Consider the following 21,214-nt stretch of genomic DNA (forward strand, 5'->3'; position numbering starts at 1 on the left):
ATTCCAATCAAGGGCACGTTTCTTGGTTGCAGGCTCAATCCAACCCCTGGCCCTATTCGGGCTCATGTGGGAGGCAACCAATTGATGTGTCTCTCTCACATAGATGTTTCTCTCTCTGTCTCTACCCCTCTCTCCACTCTTTAAAAAAAAAAAGAAAAAGAAATTTTAAAAAATCATCCTGTCCTAGGTTGTTAAGATGTGCGCATATATGAGTTAAACACACTGCTGAAGTAATCAGCAGCTATTTGGGGGGAAAAAAACCTCCTGCAAAGAGGAAATCGATAGATTCAACACAATCCCAATCAAAATCCCAGCAGACATTTTTTGTAGTAATTGACAAGCTGATTCTAAAATTTATGTGGGAATGCAAAGGACCTAGAATAGCCAAAGCAATTTTGAAAAAGGACCAAGAGAGCTTACACTCTCTGTTTTCAAGATTTATTCTAGTCTGGCCTGTGAAGCTCAGTGGCTGAGTGTCGACCTATGAACCACGGAGGTCATGGTTTGATTCCCTGTCAGGGCACATGCCTGGGTTGTGGGCTCAGTCCCCAGTGTGGGGCGTGCAGGAGGCAGCTGATCAATGATTCTCTCTCATCATTGATGTTTCTGTCTCTCGCTCCCTCTCCCTTGCCCCTCCCAAATTACAGCCCCATCCCTGCACCGCCGCAGCCACCCCAGGTAACCACCACCCTCTGGATTACCACCCTGGTCTGAGCCCCCATCATTTCTCTCTTGAATTACTGCGATATCCTTCTAACTGTGTCTCTTCGTTCCACCCTCGTTCCCTTCCTTCCCAACAGAGCAGTCAGAATATTCCTTTTGAAATGCCGGTCAGATCTGTTCAGAACCTTGCAGTGGTCCATTTCACTCAGAATAAAAGCTGCTCTCTCCATCAGCCACCTGGCCTCCTATTGTTCCTTGAAGAGAAAAACAGCAGGCGTGCCCCTTTTCTAGGGCCTTTGCTCTGGGTGTTCTCTTAGCCCCAAACGGCCCATAATGGGCCTGGAATGCTCCCTCCCTGCCACTTAACTGACTCACTCCCTTCCTTCTTGATTTGCTCACATCTCTCCTTTGCAATGAGGCTTACCCCGACCACTCTCTGTAATACTGCAACCCACTTGCCCTCCACCTCGATTTGGGAATTCCTGATGCCCTACCCTTGTTTTCCTTCTTCCATAACACCACTCCTTAATATACTAAATAACTTCTTTACGTATTTTATGGATTGTTTGTTACTGTTTCCCATGATAACATGTAAGCTATACTAGGGCAAGCACTTTTGCTTCCTTCATTCACCACTGTTGCCCCAGTGCCCAGAATAGTACCTGGCACGTTGCAGGAACTCAGTAAGTATGCATTTGAATGAGCGAACCACTGTCCAGTTCTTTGAGATAATCATTTCCTTGCTTTTCTTGCAGTTTTAAAAAACGATTTAGGTTTGCTTGTTTTAATGAGGTAAAGGGAATCGTACTATATTCGTTCTTTTATGGCCCACTTTCTTTTTTAAAAAAATATATTTTATTGATTTTTTACAGACAGGAAGGGAGACGGATAGAGAATTAGAAACATTGATGAGAGAGAAACATTTCACTCCTCCTGCACAGCTGCCTCCTGCACACTCCCTGCTGGGGATGTGCCCGCAACCAAGGTACATGCCCTTGACCGGAATCGAGCCTGGGACCTTTCAGTCCGAAGGCTGATGCTCTATCCACTGAGCCAAACCGGTTAGGGCATGGCCCACTTTCTTTTGTTCAACATCATGTTTTTGAGATGAATTTATATTTTGTGTGTAGCTGCAAGTCATTCATTTTCCTACGTCTGTCACGTTTTTCATTTTGTCAGTATACCACAGCCCACCTATTCAACTGTTGAAGGACATCTGGGCTCCATCCAGTTTTTGGATAATTGCACACGTGTCTCCGGGCACATGCATGTATGAGATGCTCCAGGGTACATACCTAAGAGTGGAGCTGCAGGGTCTTAGTGTCTGTGACTCTTCACTTTTACTAGGTAATTCCCATTGGTTCCCAAAGAGGGTGTATCAATTTGCCCTCCCATGTACATTAAGGTCATCTGTTTGGGCCTCAATTTCCCCTACTTTTTTTTTTTTGGTAAGAGAATTGGACTAGGGGATTTCTGCAGTCTCTCTCTCTCTCTCTCTCTCTCTCTCTCTCTCTCTCTCAGAGACAATTCACTGTACACATTTTATTTACAGTTTTGTACACTGTCTTAATATGAATGGGATCGCTTTTCTACTTGAGCCATTTTTTAACCAAAGCAAAATAACCTAATACAAAGTGTTAAAATACGGCATAAAGATACAAAAACAGACATACTAATTCTAATTAGGAATGTAATTATGATGTTACATTTTTTTTAAGTTGTAATTTTCTTTTTTTAAAAATATATTTTATTGATTTTTTACAGAGAGGAAGGGAGAGGGATAGAGAGTTAGAAACATCGATCAGCTGCCTCCTGCACACCCCCTACTGGGGATGTGCCCGCAACCAAGGTACATGCCCTTGACTGGAATCGAACCTGGGACCTTTCAGTCCACAGGCCGACGCTCTATCCAGTGAGCCAAACCAGCCAGGGTGATGTTACATTTTTTTATAATCCACAATTATGTTTAGGAAGTCACACAAACATAGGTCACTGAGTTGAATGAAATGCATACATTTGTAGCAAAGCTTTGTAGTTACAAAAAAACAAAAAATTACCAAAGAATGCCCAAAATTAATGTTTATTCCACCTTTGTGTCGTATTCCTGGATCCTTCACCAATATTACATGAGGAAAAAAAACAAAAGCAAAACAAATGAAAAAGTGAAATCAGAATCCCTAATGTCATCAAGTAGGGAAACAAATAAATTAAAATCCAGCAGCCACCAGCAAGAGTACAGCAAAGACAATGCTGTAAAAGGAAACAAAGAAAATTGCTAGAAAAAAATTGCTAGAAAACTGCATGCATCATACTCCTTCAAACCAGCAAAATATGCTCCTGCATACAATGGAACATAAACAGAATTCTTTTCCTGTCAGGTATAGAATTGCAAGTTCTTTTTTTAACATTGTGGATGGGTAAAATATGTTTGCAATAATAATTCTTCTAAGCTATTACAGAGTGGGCCAGAAACACATTAATGGATTCTGAGGATGATGTGTACTGTAATTCTTTGATTGGGTAAGTGGGCATTCTAGCAAAAAAAAAAAAAAAAAAAAAAAAAAAAAGATGAACACAGAAGTACAAGACAAAAGCGAATGAGACTTCTCTTATATCTTTGCAACATTTAGATGGAAATCAAATTTAAATGCAGTCCACTCTGCTTTTGAAGAAGCTTTGGTTCAGCTCTCAAATCTCAATTGCTTGACGCAGTCTCCTATGAGAATACTCAGAAGGTATCTTCTTAAACAACAAACCTATTTTTAGTGGTGGAGCCCCTCTTAGTAGCTGTGTCTGCATGGGACTGATAACCAATCACTATTTTTGGAGGAAGTCCTCACCTTTCCTTGTATATCCTCCCTATATGTGTAGCAGCATCTCTGTTTTCACATCCAGTAGTCCGTATTGCTATCTTATCACCCTTAGCTCGAACATTAACAACGGCCCCACATACGTCATCGCCGTAGTCATCAAAAGATTCTCCAATCAGGCGCAGCAGTGTCTCTAGCCAAAAGCGATCGAGGTCACTTCGTCTCTGCTGTTTGTTCAGTGTAATTAGCCATCGTCCTCCTCGTTTGTTTTTCTCATCTTCCCACATAGGTTTCATACCATCTTTAAAGCGTGAGTGGCCACAGCCAGGCATTAAATTACTAGATAACTGGATATGGTTGTACGGAGCCCAAAAGGCTTCAACAGTATCAAACTCAGAGATCAGCCGAAGGTTTGCTTTTATCATTTAAAAAAACCCAGAGTGCCCACCTGTTCTGTAAAGGATGTTTACTATAGTGTTCTGGGTTAGCAACCTCCTGGTTAAATTCTGTTTTCTTTTCTGCAGGCGGGGGATTAGGAGTAGGGGTGGTTTCCGGTTCCGCAGTCGCCATCTTAGATCCTCTGCAGTCTCTTTTGGGTCTGACATTCTATAAATCTGCGATCATGGAGCCCTGAATAAGCAGCACTTGGGGCTGTGCATTCTTTTTTAAAAAAATATATTTCATTGATTCTTTACAGAGAGGAAGGAAGAGGGACAGAGAGCCAGAAACATCAATGAGAGAGAAACATCGATCCGCTGCCTCCTGCACACCCCCGACTGGGGATGTGCCCGCAACCAAGGTACATGCTCTTGACCGGAATCAAACGTGGGACCCTTCAGTCCGCAGGCGGGGCTGTGCATTCTTGAGGCAGCACCTAAATTATAAGGGAGAGAGGTGAGCGCAACCCATGCTTGGGATGAGGCCTCCAAACATCGGAGGTGAGGCACAGTCCTAAAACCTTACGGTTGGTGTTGGGGTAGAGACGTTGGTCCTGATGGAGGCTGGCAGTGCTGTTCTGTACACCATGCCCTCTGCTTCCGCCTGACCGTGAGAGACTTCCCAAACATGGGACATGGCTAACAGAGACAAGAGGCAAAAATAACACCCTCACTCAGAGATGAGGTTAAACCTGCCTAGCACAGTTCAGGGTAAATGATCCTGTTGTGAGAGGAGTTGTGCAAGTTCTGTCTCACAACGGGAAGTGGTAAGTGGCCTTCGTAGGACAAGATTTCCTAAAAGAGGGGGAATGTCTCAGGAATACACCTGCTGGGGAGGAGGCAGCGGCCATTGTTAAGGCAGGGTGAGCGCAGAGTTGGGATGACTGTGGGAAGAGGCTGGCCGGGAGCTGGCTGGTCTGGCTGGAAAACATTTCCTGCTCACAGATGCTGGCTCTGGCTGAACCTCCTGGGGAGCGTCCCCAGGTCACCTGGGCCCTTGGCTCCAAAGGAAGGTTGGTCAGTCAGTGTTGGGCCAAAAGCGAGTGGGAACCCAGTGGCTTTTCACAGGGTGGATCCTGATGAGCCTCTGATGTAAGCCCCTCTCTCTAGTTGTCACAGGGAGAGAGGTGGGTTTAGAACTGTACACTCAGGTAGGCCCTGCCCCCCCCCCCTTCCCCTATATATTATTTCTTTCATTTGCATGTTCATTTCAGTGTTTATTCAGTCACTCATACAGAGAGTGTCTAACATGTGCCAAATCCCATGTTATGCACTGGGGATGCCAAAAGGAACAAGGCATGCATTCCTGGCTCTTAAGGAGTTCCCAGGCCAGGGGAGAGACCTGTTGGATATGATTTTCTCTCCCTCCTCACCTGCAGCAGTTTTAGTGGACCAGGCAAGAGACCTGGCAGCAAAATGAGGTTGTTGTGGGGAGTATGTGCTAGCATCCCTGCTTTTCACATAGTAGGTGCTCAATGAATATCAGCTAAAATGGATTAAAACCTAAGAGAGAAGCATTAGGCAGGTGAAGGCTTCTGAAACTGAGATAGAATGCCCACAGCTTGGGCACAGGGGTTGTACGTGTATTCTGTGTCCAATGACATGAAACTGTCCTCCGGCCCGTTTTAGAAGATTCAGATAGGAAAAGCAAAAGAGTTTAGAGGTGGTTAAAAAATTTTTTAAAAATATTTTTATTGATTTTTTTTGAGAGAGAGAGAAACATCGATGAGAGAGAAACTTTGATCGGCTGCCTCCTGCATGCCCCCTACTGGGGATTGAGCCCACAACTCGGGTATGTCCTTTGACGGAACCAGCAACCTCTTGGTACATGGGTCAACGCTCAACCACTGAGCAACACTGGCCGGGCGAATTTAGAGCCTTTGAGAAGATGAGGCCATATTGATTAATTTGGGGTACAGGAGTCTCTGTGGGGACATGGTGGAGTAATGAGAGAGTCTTTTCTGGGGAGGTTAGGGGGTGGGGTGAGGGGCAGAAGCCTTGAATGGGCCCACTGAGAAAACTGAAACACTTCAGTGATTGATTCATGGACTCTGGCCAACACTGCTGCCCCCTCACTCTCTGGACAGTTACTTTCTCCTTACCCCTGTCCGGGACTAGTCAGATTTGGTCCCAGCAACACCTAGAGGGGGGACTTAATCACTCAGCCAACATTTATTGAGCATTTACTAGGTACCAAGCCCTATTCAAAGTGCTGAAGACACAGCAGTGAAGAAAACAAAAATCCCTATCTTCATGGACATAGGCAAGTATACCTGAAGGAGTAAATTGTTAGAAATGAAAGAGTTGGGGCAAAGGGCGTGCACATTTAAAATGTTATCAATATCGCCAAGTTGGCGTACAAGAGTGTATTATAGCTTATTTTCCACCTGGATGCCTGTTTCTGAACCAGTCTATCTTTCTAACCAGAAGGATAACTCCTGCACAGGCAACCCTTCCTGACTGCAATCTTTCCACTAGCTCACATTCGTAGATGTTTTCTTTACCTACAGAGAGGTGATCCTTCTCTGAGATTTGTGCCATTTGGGAAGATTCTTGGTAGGGGTGGAGCTCACGCAACCCATGCAGGGGTGAGAGAGGCTGTGGGGCCAGGAAAGAGAGGAGGTGAGGAGTTCTTTCAAAAGGAAGGGACCAGGAAGTGATGTCATCAAGGGTCACATATCAGGAATGGGCAGCAAGTTTAGCTGCCCCACTCCTGGCTACAACTGGATTAGGGGGAGGAGGGCATAACACAGTTTTTGTCATCAGAATGTCACAACATTGCTACAGTGTGAGTGTCACCCAGGTGCTTGGCAGGGGCACAGGCATGCTGACTCTCTGTGCATTGGCCTGACCCCTTAACCTCAGCTGCTCAGCCCATGATTCTCCACCCTGAAGTTAAACAGCTGTTAGGGTCAGGGAGCAGCTGGAAAGACCTACAAGACGGGAGCAATATTTACTGCTCCAGAATGTCGGAGCAGTAAATATTACGTCCTGGGTTAAAGAGTGTCTGATTTCAAATATTCTCCCCCACAATCTCACCAGTACCTATCAGATCGGGTGTCCCAGGTTTTTGGTTCGGAAACTGTAGTTTGTTTCACAGGTAATGGAGAATAGCGAGGGAGCAGTTCATTCATTCCAGTGTCTCTGCGTGGGCTGGGGGGTGGGGTGGGAGGAGGAGCACGAGAGTGGCAGGGATGGCCCCAGCTCTGCACTAGAAACTTCCATGAAACCGCGGTGAGCTGAGCAGGTGAGTGCGGTGCATGGCACCCTCCTAGCCTGCCTCACTCGTTCACCCTGTCCCCCGCCTAATCCCATACTGCGAAGTCTGGGAAGTTAGCCTCGGCTCTCAGCCTCGCCCCCAAGGGCTCAACCTAGAGGGTCCGAATGCATGTGGGAAAGCAGTTTGCCACGGCTTGTTAAAAAGCAGGGTTAAACGACTGGGTTCGGTGTGGCCCATTTCAGGCAGCTGGGATGCCGACGTCAGTTTTTCCCATGGGGAGACAGGAAGGAGACTCCAGGTCCTCAAAGCAGCGCTACAGCCAGTTCGGCCAACAAGCGACACCTTTTCCCTCCCCCTCTCCCCCCACTCGACACCCCCATCGAAGTGGCGGCCGGCCCAGCCCCTAGGCGATCAGGCCACGGCCCCCAGCCCGGTACGTTCTCCTCCCGGCGTAGCTCGGCCCATCTCCCCACCCGAGACTCCGCCCCTGATCCCTCCCCGGCCCAGCAGGCTCCGGAGAGGCGGCGCCCGCGGGTTGAATGGGAAGGATACGCTGGCGGGACTACAACTCCCAGCAGCCCCTGGGACCCGCCCGCTGGGCGGAGCTCTACAGGGCAGCGAATTGGGAGGAGCCCTGGCGCTCAGGCTAGGGAACGCATGTAACCAATCGCCGGGCGGCTCACGACGTGTGCTGATAGGGGCGGGGAGAAGCCCTCCGGGGCCAGGACAAAAGCCGGATCCCTAGCGGCTGCGGGAGGCTGGCGCGCTCCGGAGAGTGGGCGTTGGGTCCCGGCCTGTGGAGGAAGCGCCCCGCACGGACTTTCGCGGAGAGGTGAGTGGCGGGCGGCTGCTTCCCCGGTAGGGCCCCGACCTGGCGCAGGAGCTTCCTGCCTCCCTCCCTCAACCCGGAACCGCCTCCACAGAGGCCGGCTTGGTGTTCACGCACCCTCCCTGCACCTCCTTGGAAGTTTTTCGGGGGGTTAGCCTTTAGGTTAGACTTCGCCTGAGACCCCGGCCAGCAGCCACGTGCGACTAACCCCCAGCCCTCCCACCTTCCAGTTCCTGGGGGTTTGCACAGGCTTCCGCCGTCCTTGCTTCTTGCCTCTGTGAAATCGCACTTTCTCCATGCTGGCGCCCCTCACCCCCTCCCGGGGCCAGTTACTGAGCTTCCTCAGGCTTTATCGGGCCACCCCTCGCCCCCATCCGGTCCCCCCGCCGGATGCGGGGAACGGGAAGTAGAACGGTGACCTCTGGTCCCGCTCGGGCCCCTCGCAAGCCGGGCTCAGGCCCTTCCTCCTAGTGCCGTGGAGTCCACGGAGCCCCGCGCCGAAGCGAAGGGAGCCACCTGGGCGTGCCGCCGCCACGGGCCACGCGGGCTGGGGCTGCCCGGGCCTGGCCGCGCCGCGCCGCGAGGACCTGGCCAGAGAGTGGCGATGCGGGAAGGACCCTCCTCGCTTCGGAGGTGCCGTCGGGCCAAGCCTCTCAGCGACAGATGGCCGGGGCGCCCGTCTCCCTCCCCACCCTTGGCGCTGACGCCAAGGTTGGCCGGAGCCCCGGAGCAGGGTCCTCAAGGGGCCGGAGGATGCCGCCGCCGCCGCCGCCCTCCTGTCGGGCCTGGCCAAGGGCCAGCCCCCCGCGCCTGCTGCCCGCTCCAACCTTGGCAGAGACTGTGTGCAGTGCCAAGGAACGATGCATGCCGTTAGGGGGTCCCCCGCAGTCTGCCCGGGAAGCGGGTGTTGGAGAGGATGGTGGGGAGCAGCGCTTAGCCCAGTCACTTTGCTCGGTGTTGCAGCCAGGTCGGTTCCTTGGATTTCTGCAATGCTGGGTGAGGGACAGCTAGCTGGCGGACCCCAGCTGCCCGGACGGGTCATTTTCACCTCTTACAGAGCTTCCGCACTTGGGAGACTTGGATAGGAAGGTCCCTCAGACACCTGGCAGCTGGTGTCTCCACCCCCCTGATGACACGATGTAGGGGGCACTCACAGAACTGCCCTCAAAAAAACCCCAACCTCACGGCTGCTCACCTTAAAATGAGTACTTTTGATCTTTCCCGGAGAGAGACACTAAGTAGCGTCCCCAGTGCTTCTGCTCCACTGGCTGTGTCCCAGCTGTGCATTCCTGGGCAACAGGCTCCTTTCATCCAGCCTTCCCTGTGGGCTGCTTCTGCCCTTGGTGGCGGCTGTAGATGAACTCAGTCCTGGGTCACATCCCCCGTCTGCAGAAAAGACCCCAGTCAGCTCCATAGGTCCCTCCCGGGGAGTGTGCGTGCGGGTGTGCATATGTGCATGTGTTTGTGTGTGTGTGTGTGTGTGTGTGTGTGTGTGTGTGTGTGTGATGTGTTTTAGGTTCCCAAATGGTTTGCCCACTTAACTGTTACTAGGTAACAGTTTCTTGGGCCTCACAGTAGACCCCTGAGGTCTTAGCTCTGCCCTGAAACCATCTATCACCAGTTTGACAGCACATTCAGACTAAGATTTTGTGGGGGTGCTCCTCAAACCCAGATTGGTATCCCCTTTAAGTCTCATCGTCACTAGAGCACATGTTAACTGAAGGTCTGGGGCCATCAGATGGTAGTCACAGGCATAGTCACAGGGAGTGCCTTGAAATGATGCATAATGGGGTATGTGCACATTTTTTTTTTTTTTACTTTCTGATGCTCAAATGAGTTTGAGACTTCAAATAGGTTAAGAGCCGCTGCCCTAGAGAGGCTTTAAGACCCGTTGAATGATTAAACTTGCGACTTACCTCCACCCAGTCCACTCCCTGGGATGGTGAGCCTTGGTGAACATGCAGAGGCGATTCTTTTCCTGCTCTTACTCTCTTTATTGTCCGTGAGAGGGCTTGCCCCGTCTCAGCCAGAGTGCTCTGGTGGCAGATCTTTTCTATCCTGTATCATCCCCCTCTTGTGTCTTCTCGCATCTTCTTTTGAGGACTTTGTGGCGATGAGCTCTTGGATCTGAGATTTGATCTGGTGCTCAAGAAAATAGTGATTTTTTTTTTCAGCTACAGAGGTCCCTTTTCTCACCCTGTGCTTTCCAAAGTTGGGTCTCCGTCTGTTTTGGCAGGTGCCAAGTTTGGGGGAGCGTCTGCCAGACTCCTCTGTTGGGGAGGCTTAGCTGAGGGGCTTCCTCCTTCGGGATTTTTGACAACTTGTGCCTGACGTGTCTGAACTGCTGAGGGTGGTAGAAGCTGCCCTCTTCTTTCTCTGCTTGACCTGCCCTGGGCTGCACTTTGTTTGGGAGGAGAGTGGGGGCCGGTGTACCCATCTGATTTCAGGACCAGTTTTTCTGGTCTGAGTCAAGAAGGTTGGGAAATGGAGCTGGAGTGGGTGGGGGTGGAGGACTGTGGGGCAGTGGGGCTGACTGAGGCATCTCCTTCTGAAACTCATGTTGAGATGGAGCTGGAAGTCATTTCAGGGGGAGGCCAGAAAAGGGAATGTCTTGTTTGAGCCCCTTCCCTGCGATCCCACTTTGGGCCAGACACCAGCCTGAATGCGCCTTTTGTGCCCAGCCCTAGACCAGCTGGGAGGCTGAGGGAACCAGCCAAGCCAGGATTAGAACCTGAAGCTCCAGCCTGGCCATTTGGGAGGGAGGTGCCGAGTGGCCCTGGAACACTGGCCTTCCCTGAGCTGGGAATGTGTGTTTAAACCAGCCGCCTCCCTAACTCTGCCCTCCTTTATTTGCACTTGCCTTTTCTCCTCTAGCAAATTCAGCAACTTCAGTTCTGGATCTTTGTGGGCATGACAGGAGTATCTTTTCATGATCTGGCAAGCTCTTAGCATGATGACTTGGGTTCCTTTCTCTCCCCTGTCCCTCTCCTCAACTTGCTGTTGTCATGGGAGAGAATGGGTGTATCAAAGCAAAGTGGTGGGGCGGGAAATGAAATTGTCACACAGACCCTTTTTTGAGGTGAAGAGGGGACATGGCCTGTTCCTTTTAGAAATGGTCTTCTTTCTTGAGCTGAAGTGTGGGGTTTTCTGGGGACCAGGAGTAAAAGGGTTTGGGTCCCCTACTAATTAGTTAGGCTTCTTAGACAAGTTATCGTAACTCCTCTGAGCTTCTATTCCTCATCTAAGAAACAGGGTTATGAATCTCAATGCACCTCACAGGGCTCACATAAGGTGAGTTTCTATGTACACGTGACTAAGGATGATTTCTGCCTCCTCCCCCAGCCCTGGCTCAGAAGTGACCAGTTCAGGATGGTCCCCAGGGAGGCTCTGTTTTGCTCTAAATTAGCAGCTGGATGACTCAGTGGACCGGGTGGGTTGCACTGAAGGTCATAGTTCCCCCGCCCTGTGTCTGCTCTGGCCTCAGGAGTGGGAGTCTAGTGCCTGGGAGAAATGAGCTTTGAGATTACTCTTCTTTGTTTCTCAGGGGGCTTGTTCTTGTCCAAGGCTAAGTAAACTTGACCTGACCTTCAGCTTGCAGATGTGTGTGTGTGAACTGGGTGTGGGGGAGACAAAACCTGTAGGGGGAGTCAGACCAGCATTGCACAAGTTGGCTGCTCTCCCCTCAGGTCATAGAACCAAAGGGTGTGTTTCAGTGTCTGTGCGCCCACCTTGGGTGGGACCAGCACTGAGGTTTGGGTCATACCACTGATGATGCTGTTCTCCCATCCATCTGCCTTGGTTGTCGGATGAATATTGGCATGGGGGAGCTGGTTTGTCTCGAGGGAGTAGAGATAGGATTGAGGCCAAGGGTCAGCCTTACATTTCTTACCATCTTCCCTCCCCCACCATCTCCTGATCCTCTGGTGCTGTTTGGCAGCCCACCCCTCTTGCTGGGTAGCCCTTTTCTCCCTCTGGAGAAGTGCTGCGATCTGGTTGTATTGTTTGGGGGCAGCTGGGTGTGTGACTGCCCTGCTGGAGAAGAGAGTGCTTCCATTTTCTGCCCCTTCTGACCAACAGGTAGAGCAGCTCCCTCTGCAGCCATGTCGGCCAAGGCGATTTCAGAGCAGACGGGCAAAGAACTCCTTTACAAGTACATCTGCACCACCTCGGCTATTCAGAACAGGTTCAAGTATGCCCGAGTCACCCCTGACACAGATTGGGCCCGCCTGCTGCAAGACCACCCCTGGCTGCTCAGCCAGGTGAGTTTGTCCCCATCGGACCCCTCATCCAGGCCGAGTTCAAGAGAAAGCAGCCAGTTTGTTGGAGATGTCCAAGTGGGTCATGAGATGGCAGGCTGCCTGCGTCAGTGGGCAGCATGCAGTGGGCTGAGAGAGTGGAAGGGAGGAGGGGGAGAGAGAGAAACAACGGACAGACGTTGATGTGAGAGAGACACATCAGTTGATTGCCTCCCCCACACACCCCAACCAGGGCCAGGGATCGAACCTGCAACCCAGGTACATGCCCTTGACCGGAATCCAACCCATGACCCTTTGGTACTCAGCTTGACGCTCTAATTGCTGAGCACACCTTCCAGGGCTGAGCAAGGTTTTGTGTTCAGCTCCCTGCATGTTAAGGTACCCGGGCATGGCATACAGAGCATGGGCTTGGAACTGGACAAACTAATCCAAATGCCAGCCCTCTGTTTATTAACCATGTGGCCTGGAGCAAGCCATTTTACCTCTCTGAGTTTCATGGGCATAACCCTCATCCTGTGAGCTGAAAGGATTAGCAGTAAGGTCTGGAAAGCCTTTAGTGTGCTGCCTGTCACTTGGTAGATGCTCAGTGAGAAGTAGGTAGGTGTGTGTGTGGGGTGGGAATGGGGGGTCAGCTTGGCATAGAGGCTCTTTAGATCCCTGTAGGGCGCCCCCCCAACACACACACTCAGTGGAGCATATCATGAATGGCAGGGCTATGAGGAAGTGTGACATGGTACTTTGTGTAGAATGGCTAATGGGCTTGGGTGGGGGTCAGTTTGGCATAGAGGCTCTTCTTTAGACCCCTGTAGCGCACTGTTGGGAAGTGTTGGGAAACTTAGACTTTGGCAGGGCCCAGAGAGCAGCACTAGGACCAATGGTGGGGGCTTCAGGAATGCACACGTCTTCCCACTGGGAGGCAGCCCAACCGCAAAGGGAGCTGCCTCTGGAGGTAGTGAATTTCCTGGCACTGGGGTATATGAGCAGTGTCTGGGGGCTCCTTATTGGGCTTGTAGACAGGGATGGAGTTGACCAGATTACCTCTCAGGTCCTTTGTCACCCCAAAGCCCTGTCTCTCTGTTCTTCCTTTTGAAACACTGGCTGGTCCATGCTCTGAGTGTGGGGAAGATAAAAGCTGGAGGTTAAACCCAAAGCTTATGGTTTATTGAAGCCAAGATACCAAATAGGGGGAGGGGGGGAATCATTTATTTAGTAGGTACATGGTGAACACCTACTCTATGCCAGGCCCTATCCTGGGCAGGGGTGGTTCTAGATTCCTGGTTGTCAAAAGAAAGATGTAGGCTGTGGGACAGGTCGGGGAAGCGTCCAGGAGTTGACTCTAAAAGAGGGGTGTGATTGGTTTAGGGAGCAGGGTAGATTGTACTTCTTGTCCCCAAACTGTCACCTCTTCTTTTCTTTATTTTAAAATACATTTTTATTGATTTCAGAGAGGGAGGGAAACATCAATGATGAGAGAGAATCATTGATTGGCTGCCTCCTACACGCCTCCTACTGGGGATCGAGCCCGCAACCTGGGCATGTGTCCTTGACCAGAATTGAACTCAGGACTCTTCACTCCGCAGACTGACACTTTATCCACTGAGCCAAACCGACTAGGGCTGTCACTTCTACTCTACCTTCTCTTTCCTTGCTCTAAATACAAACTCCTCTCATTCCAGAGCTTGGTGGTCAAGCCAGACCAGCTGATCAAACGGCGTGGCAAGCTGGGCCTAGTTGGGGTCAACCTCACTCTGGATGGGGTCAAGTCCTGGCTGAAGCCACGGCTGGGACAGGAAGCCACAGTGAGTCTGGGTACAGGGTTGGGGTGGCCGTGCTGTGGTGGCAGAAGCGAACATGGTCACTCTAGTAACTGTATAGGCCACCTCCACACGGGTAAGATTGCAGCTGGGGAAGGCAGAGTCCTGTGGAGCTGACTCAGTCAGCAGGGCCAGTCTTGGGGCTCATTCCCAGCTCCCGCATCAGGGAATGGCCAGTTGTCCTGCAAAAGTGACCCCAGTACAAGTCGAGAGCCACGTGGAAGTGGTCTTCTCTTTTATTGGCAACCTGAGATGGGACTCAGGCCCATTCTGGGAATGCCTTTTCAATTTCCAGAAAGGTCATGGTAGCTCGTCATGACATGGAAATCCTAAGAGGGTGGGTAAAAAAGTTGAAGAAGAGAGATGCAGAATCATTTAAGCAGAGGTATGACGTGGCCAAGAATCTAGAACACGACAGTTAATAGTACTGATGAGTAAATTAAATTCTTGGCTTCTCCTGGCTTGGTGTTTAATCTCATCTCTGTAGATGACAGAGCTAAAGTGAAATATGATTTGGGAAGGCTAACAGATGCTCAGAAATAAAATTGCATTTCTTCTCACTCCCAAAGGGAGCTGGAGAATTGAGGGGAGGGATGTGCTGCAGCTTGGCTTAGACTGGGGGGATTGTGCCGGCCACACCTGGCTTTGTCCCCTTCGGGGTGACTGTGGACCGGGGATGACTTTTCTTCTGTGGCTCCTCGGAAGTAGAATGAAGGTGGTGATGGAGTCGTCCTCCTCTCTGGGGCTTCCTTAAATCAGCTCTTCGCCCTAATGTTGTTCTTGGCCCTGTAGGTAAAGAGGGATCCTTGACGTTGTACATGAGCAGGGGGTGAAGGATCTTGACCTTTGTGCTTCCAGGGAAAGGACAGAGGATTGGGGGCTGAGCAGTGTCCCCAGGGAGGTCTTCATGCTCCCTTCTCCTCAGCTGGCTGTGGAGGGCATGTCAGAACGTCTGAGCTGGCAGTAGCTTTGGCCCAGGAGCGGCTCATTACCCCTGATGGATCGCTGTCTGGTCTCTGACTCAGCAGCGATGCACGGCAGGCGGGGGCTTCAGGACACTCTGGGATGAGGGATGTCTGCCTTGGCTGCCACCAGGGATCCACTCAAACTGATTAGCTCTGCAGGCCTGTTGTCGTCAGTCATGAAAGTCTTCGTGGAATAGTTTTCCCCGTCAAGCTTTTGCTCTCCTCTTCTTCCACCCTCCCGCCCCCACCATGGCTCCCCGTCCCTGCCTGAGCTCTGAGGTAGCCTTGATTTGTCTGAGCTCTAATTTGTGTGATGGCAGGGAGGGAGGTGACTCCCCATCTCTGTGCTTTTGGGGGTGAGACAATGTTGCAGCTCATTTATCACCCTCCAGAGGAGGCAGAAAAAGAATGCGCAAGGTCAGTACACGTCGAAGTGTGCTGGCACCAGGGCAAGCAGATGGAAGAGGGGATCTCATGAGGACTTCTTTAGCTTAGGGCAGTGATTTTCAACCTTTTTCATCTCAGGGGACACAAGCTAATTACTAAAATTCTGCGTCACACCAAAATAGATATATTTTTTGCCGATCCTACACAAAAAAAGGTATAATTTTGATTAATTCCCACTGGACGGCTATTGTGTTGGCTGTTGTCATTTTTCTGTTTGACAGTCTAAGGGAAAAGAGGTCAGTGCCCCTGACTAAATAGCTAGTTATTGCATGTCTTAAAATTTTTTGCAGCACAGCTGTTGAAAATCGCTAGGTTAGGGGTCTGTGGCCCGATTGCCCTGGTTTCTGGGAAAATCTTTGCCGAGTGTTGTGGTGGTAGTGCTTGGGCTCCACCTCTGAAGGGAAGGTGGGTGGAGGGAGCAGAGGGTGCTTCCTCCTTCTGCCCTCAGGAGGAAGACATGCCGTCCATCTAAGCTTTATCTCCCTCCATCTCTGTAGGTGGGCAAGGCCAGAGGCTTCCTCAAGAACTTCCTGATCGAACCCTTTGTCCCGCACAGTCAGGTATGTGTGAGGTGGCTCCACGCTGCGTCTTCTGCCTCCTGGAGCCTTGAGTTTGTTGACTGTAAAATGATGAAAGGGGAAATGAAGCTGCTGGAGAAAAGTCAAAGGGACCAGAGTCTCGGAAGCTGCACTGAGGGCCTGCGGGGCCTACGGAGCAGGGAGTCCAGAGATGAAGGAAAGGGCTTAGTTTGCAGTCAGGAGGAATCAGGGCTGGTGACTTCCAGTGCTGAGATGAGAAAGACTTGAAGGCAGAACCCCCTTCCCCAGATCAAGTCCTGCTGGCTCAGGGTGGACAGGCAGCGGCCTCTTCTCTCCTTTTGTCCCCTGGGCGGGGGTGGGGGGTCGGGGGGTGGTAAACAGGTCTCCCTTGGTGAGTGTTTTTAGAAATGACACCACAGGGGCTGGGCTCCTTGTCCTCTGTTCAGTGCCCCCACCCACCTGATGCTCTTGTCCCTTGCAAGGCGGAGGAGTTCTACGTCTGCATCTATGCTACCCGACAAGGGGACTACGTCCTGTTCCACCACGAAGGGGGGGTGGACGTGGGCGATGTGGACACCAAAGCCCAGAAACTGCTTGTCGGGGTGGACGAGAAGCTGAATCCTGAGGACATCAAGGAACACCTGTTGGTCCATGCCCCTGAAGACAAGAAAGAGTTGAGTGAGAGGGTCTGCAGGGACGTGGCAGGGGGGAGTAGGGAAGGCTGACAGGCTCTGGGCACGGAGCAGGGAAAGCAGAGTGGTCTTCCCTATCTGGATGGGAGGCATACACACAGCCCGGTATCCCCATCCCCCACCCCAGGTCCCAAAGAGGATAGCTGGCTGGCTCAGACTGAAATATGCCGTCAGCGTCCCTCACCTTGCCCCTGTCCGTCTGGTGCCTCCTCCTCTGGCTCCCTGCCTGACAGCTCCTTTCCGCCTCAGTGGCTGAAGAGTGATGTCCAAGGAGTGGGCTTGGCAGAGGACAGCAAGGGGGTTGGCGGGGTGTCAGGATGGCAGGAAGTGGAGCTGTCAGTGGCAGTGGGTGACATTGCTGCTGAGCCTGCTCATTGATGGATTGATTGTTTCTCTCCCTCCCCCTTAGAATTCTGGCCAGTTTCATCTCTGGCCTCTTCAATTTCTATGAGGATCTGTACTTCACCTACCTCGAGATCAACCCCCTTGGTAACTGGCTCTGTGGGGGTGGGATGGGACATGGGTCAGTGATAGCAGGGCCCCAGTGCCCACAGTAACCCTGGCCTTTACATTTGGAGGCAGTGCAGACAGGTGTGTGTGCACGGAGGGATCTCCAAGCTCACCGAGTGCAGGCTCCTGTGTCCGAGCTCTTAGAGGACCGTGATTATTCCTCCTTAACCAGCTCTAGCTTCTTTCTTGGGCCTTAATTTGTTCTGCAATGGAGAAGTCCTGGTTTTGATCTAAGTGCTCTGTGGCTATTTCTGCCAGTAGGTTAGGTTAGGCTGTTTGCCTAGGACCAGGGCTACCTCTGCACTGGTCTGACCTTTTAGGCTGTTCTTTCCTCTCTGCGCCCTCAGAGCACCCCTCGCCCCCTCCTTCCAGGAGCTGGTCAATCATTGATCCCCAAGACCAGGAAGCCTTGGCCCAAGCCTCTCAGGCAGGGAAGGAGGCAGGTGGTGTGATCTGGCTCTGGCCAGGGCTTCTGAGGGCAAAGTCCTGATTCCAGATGCAGCTGGGGATGCAGTCCCTCTAATGGACCAGATGGCTCTGTGCTAACTTAATTAGCTAAATGGCCCTGGGGGAGAGGGAAGATAGATGCCCAGTGAGGTGGCAATAGATGAACCCTGCTGGCTTGGGGCCCAGTGCACCCTCACGCCTTCCCACCCCCACCCCCACCGAACAGTGAGGCTTCCTAGCCAGACTGCAAAAACCAAATGTACATACCTAGGGGGTCTTCTGACAGCAACCTATACCTTTTAACGTTTTTTTAAATAGCAAGGCCATGGATGGGTGAATAGTTAAGGCACATTGTGTAGCATTTTATGAAAAATGATTAAAAATTGCCATAGCAACTTTCCTATTATATTACCTACAGGACTACTAGGGTTTGTTTTTCTTTGATGGGGGGAGGCTGTGTCTCCATAGGAATTATTCTGGTTTCTTGCCGAGTGAGGAAGTCATTAGCCTGTGTGGGACCTGGACCCCTTGGGAGTGGTGTGTGGGGAGTCTGGGGAGGAGTTTGGAGGTTAGTGGTCACCTCTGCCTGGGGCCGGTGTCTGATTGCCTCTGCTTTTCTTGCAGTTGTGACCAAAGATGGCGTCTACGTGCTTGACTTGGCAGCCAAGGTGGATGCCACCGCTGACTACATCTGCAAAGTGAAATGGGGTGATATAGAGTTCCCTCCCCCCTTTGGGCGTGAGGCTTATCCAGAGGTAAGGCTGCTTAGGGGAGGAGATGGAGAGTGATGGGGGCGGGGGAGGGTGACTAATCTCAGATGAGCATTTGTCCCCTAGTGGGCTGTATATTTGGCAGGGAAAGGAAGGTCGAGAGCCATTTAATTTTTTTAAAACTCCAAAGGGGATGGGAGGTGGGAGTCAGCCAAGCCTCTGAATCACAGCCAGAAATCCTTTTAGACTTCTCTCGCAATCAGCCTCCCTGGGCTCTTAGCTTGATTTGTTACTTCTTGATCATTCCAAGTGGCTCCCCCTAATCCTGTCAGGAAGGTAGCTCTCTCTGCCACTTGCTGAGAATTTCAATTGCTCCTTTCCACCCCGTCCTCTCTGAAATCCTCACAGCAGAATCGGGCTTGCATGGCATGACGTAACCCAGGCCAATGGAAGAGGCTGGGCTGGCAGAAAGGATGGGGTCTGGGGAGGGGAGAGGGTGGTGTGACGTAGGCTGCAGATGCTGGGAGTGGGGGCCATTGTAGAAGCAGTGACATCGCAAGGCTTGGGACTTGGGCAGAGGGTCAAGGACTTGAAGTCGGAGAGGGAGGAAGTGGGAAATTTGCCCTCAGTGGTGACAGTGGCGATGGGTGGTTTTGGTACTTGAAGATGCCATCCTGTTTTGTCCCAGGCACGTAGGGCCCCACACAACCCCTTTTTCCTGACTCTATTAAGGCAAATGAGGACCTCTTCATGTGTCTCCAGGGGAAGGGGAGGAGAGGAGTCCGGGGATCTGGGACCTTGGTGAAGGGGATGCCCACAGGGCCCACCTGTTGTTGTCTGATCCCTAGGAAGCTTACATTGCAGACCTGGATGCCAAAAGTGGGGCGAGCCTGAAGCTGACCTTGCTGAACCCCAAAGGGAGGATCTGGACCATGGTGGCTGGAGGTGGTGCCTCTGTCGTGTACAGGTGACTGAGGGGCTACTGAAGGTGCCAGTTGGGTCACATGTTCACAGCCTGGATCGAGCTGCTTCACCTGGGGGGCTCTAGTTCCTTACTGTGGTGCAGAGCAGGAATCACGAGCCTCCCAGAGGGGTCCGTGCACCTTCTTGTTTGCTGCAAAATAAAGTTATTTTGATTAGTTTTAGTTCTTGGAATTAGTGATAGGGATTCCACATGAGGGTACAACAAATACAGAAAATGAACCAGAAAGTGAATGTTGCTGTGTCCCCAAGGTCACCAGGTGAACGTACTTTACACTTGGTAGAAATGTTGGGGTCCTAGTCCTCACCCTTTGTGATGATTGCTGGTTTTCCACTTGAAGCCCAGTAGTCATCTCCTTTCTAGGCCTGTGATCGGCCACACCCCTTCCTGCTTGGCATGGCTTCCCTCTGGCTACAGCAGTTTTCCTTCTCATTGGGCAGCCTGGCAGGGACTTGTGGAATGTGCACTTTTTCTTTGTGTTGGGAGGTGTTCTTTGTTCACTTTATTTACCATCGTCAGTCAGTCCAGGGCCCCACGGTGGCCCAGTGCTGGCAGAGTGCACTGCCTGGGAGAGCCTTGAAGTGTCACTTGTGGGGCTTGAGGGTCCGAGGTCTGAGAGGTCAGTTCCATAGTCTGACTTCAGGGCTTTGGGGGCGCCTGCGTGTCCTCCCAGTCACCAGGCTGCCACCCTCTGCTGCTAGAGCTGGAGCCAGCACTGACTTTTGTATCTCCCCGGCAGTGATACCATCTGCGATCTAGGGGGTGTCAATGAGCTGGCAAACTATGGGGAGTACTCGGGCGCCCCCAGTGAGCAGCAGACCTATGACTATGCCAAGACGATCCTCTCCCTCATGACGCGCGAGAAGCACCCCAATGGTGAGACTCACACGCTCCTTCCTTAGGATGGCCCAGTGTGCTACAGGGGGAACAGTTTTGGGCTTAGGAGGCATGGAGATTGTGGTCCTGGTCCTTTGCAACCTGGGGCTACTCATTTACCTTAAGGACCTCAGTTTCCCTGACTGTGCAGTGGGCAGTGATAACATCTATCAGGTGAGGGTCTGTGAGAGGATAAGGAGGTGGTGTGTACTTAAAGCCCCATGAGCAGATGCAAGGGAGGAGGTGAGGCGTGCACTCACTCTGACTGATAGCAGCTGTGCTGAGTGGCCCATTTAGACATTCCAGCTTCCCTTTACCACCTGTCCCGTGTGGGGGACTACACATACCAGTTACCCTACCCTGAAGCCAGAGAGAGGGAGATTCCCACCAGGTGTATCCAGAAACCAAGTTGGGTGTCTGGATGGCCGTCTAGGAATGACGTGGAGATTCCGTGGGTTTGGGTTAACCACCTGCTTGGTGATGGAGGTGATGGAGAGGGAGCTGATAAGGCTGACAGTCCTCAGGAGACCAGCCTGTTTCCCCCACCTCTGCACTGATACCTCTTAACAGTTGGGAGACCCTCGCTCAATGGAGAGAACTGTCAGTTGGCTTTCTGATAAGATGCTCAAGTCTACCTTTCTAACCCTTTTTGACTTCTCTCTTACTGCAAACGCAGGCAAGATCCTCATCATTGGAGGCAGCATCGCGAACTTCACCAATGTGGCTGCCACATTCAAGGTAATCGGCCACAGTGACTGCAGTTTCTGGGGAGCATGGGTTTGGAGGAACCAGGAAAGGGAGGTTCTCACAAGCAAATTTAAGACAGGAGCAAGTTCCCATGACTTACCCAGTCTAGAGGGAGGCTCTTGGTCCAGGGTTCCTTGTGGCGGATGCAGAAGACATGAACAGCTCTGGATCTGAAGCTGTGTCTCTGGGCAAGCAGCTGACACTCGCTGGGCCATAATTCTCCCATCTGAGGTGTGGGGAGAAGGCGAAATTCTGCCATTCCCCTTTCAG

The 21,214-nt window shown here is 51.5% G+C and overlaps 1 protein-coding gene and 1 pseudogene across 8 annotated transcripts in view; one reads left to right on the forward strand and one right to left on the reverse strand.

Moving 5' to 3' along the window:
• Positions 1 to 21,214, forward strand: part of ACLY (ATP citrate lyase) — a 47,581-nt gene that overhangs the window by 1,083 nt on the left and 25,284 nt on the right. For 4 of the 8 annotated variants that reach the window (XM_036339801.1, XM_036339797.1, XM_036339799.1 and 1 more), the window contains 9 exons: positions 12,037 to 12,218; positions 13,892 to 14,014; positions 15,939 to 16,001; positions 16,463 to 16,653; positions 17,082 to 17,161; positions 18,254 to 18,384; positions 19,188 to 19,306; positions 20,061 to 20,197; positions 20,874 to 20,935. In XM_036339801.1, the coding sequence (XP_036195694.1) occupies positions 12,060 to 12,218; positions 13,892 to 14,014; positions 15,939 to 16,001; positions 16,463 to 16,653; positions 17,082 to 17,161; positions 18,254 to 18,384; positions 19,188 to 19,306; positions 20,061 to 20,197; positions 20,874 to 20,935 (1,065 nt within the window). In that variant the 5' untranslated portion in view covers positions 12,037 to 12,059. Of the gene's footprint in view, positions 1 to 7,809; positions 7,963 to 8,904; positions 8,927 to 12,031; positions 12,219 to 13,891; positions 14,015 to 15,938; positions 16,002 to 16,462; positions 16,654 to 17,081; positions 17,162 to 18,253; positions 18,385 to 19,187; positions 19,307 to 20,060; positions 20,198 to 20,873; positions 20,936 to 21,214 lie in introns of those variants that run through there. The other 4 variants (XM_036339802.1, XM_036339803.1, XM_036339800.1 and 1 more) reach the window with 3 other exon arrangements.
• LOC118671529 lies at positions 3,175 to 4,152 on the reverse strand (annotated as a pseudogene).

Source organism: Myotis myotis, unplaced genomic scaffold (assembly GCF_014108235.1).
Source record: "Myotis myotis isolate mMyoMyo1 unplaced genomic scaffold, mMyoMyo1.p scaffold_m19_p_17, whole genome shotgun sequence".
NCBI lineage: Eukaryota > Metazoa > Chordata > Mammalia > Chiroptera > Vespertilionidae > Myotis > Myotis myotis.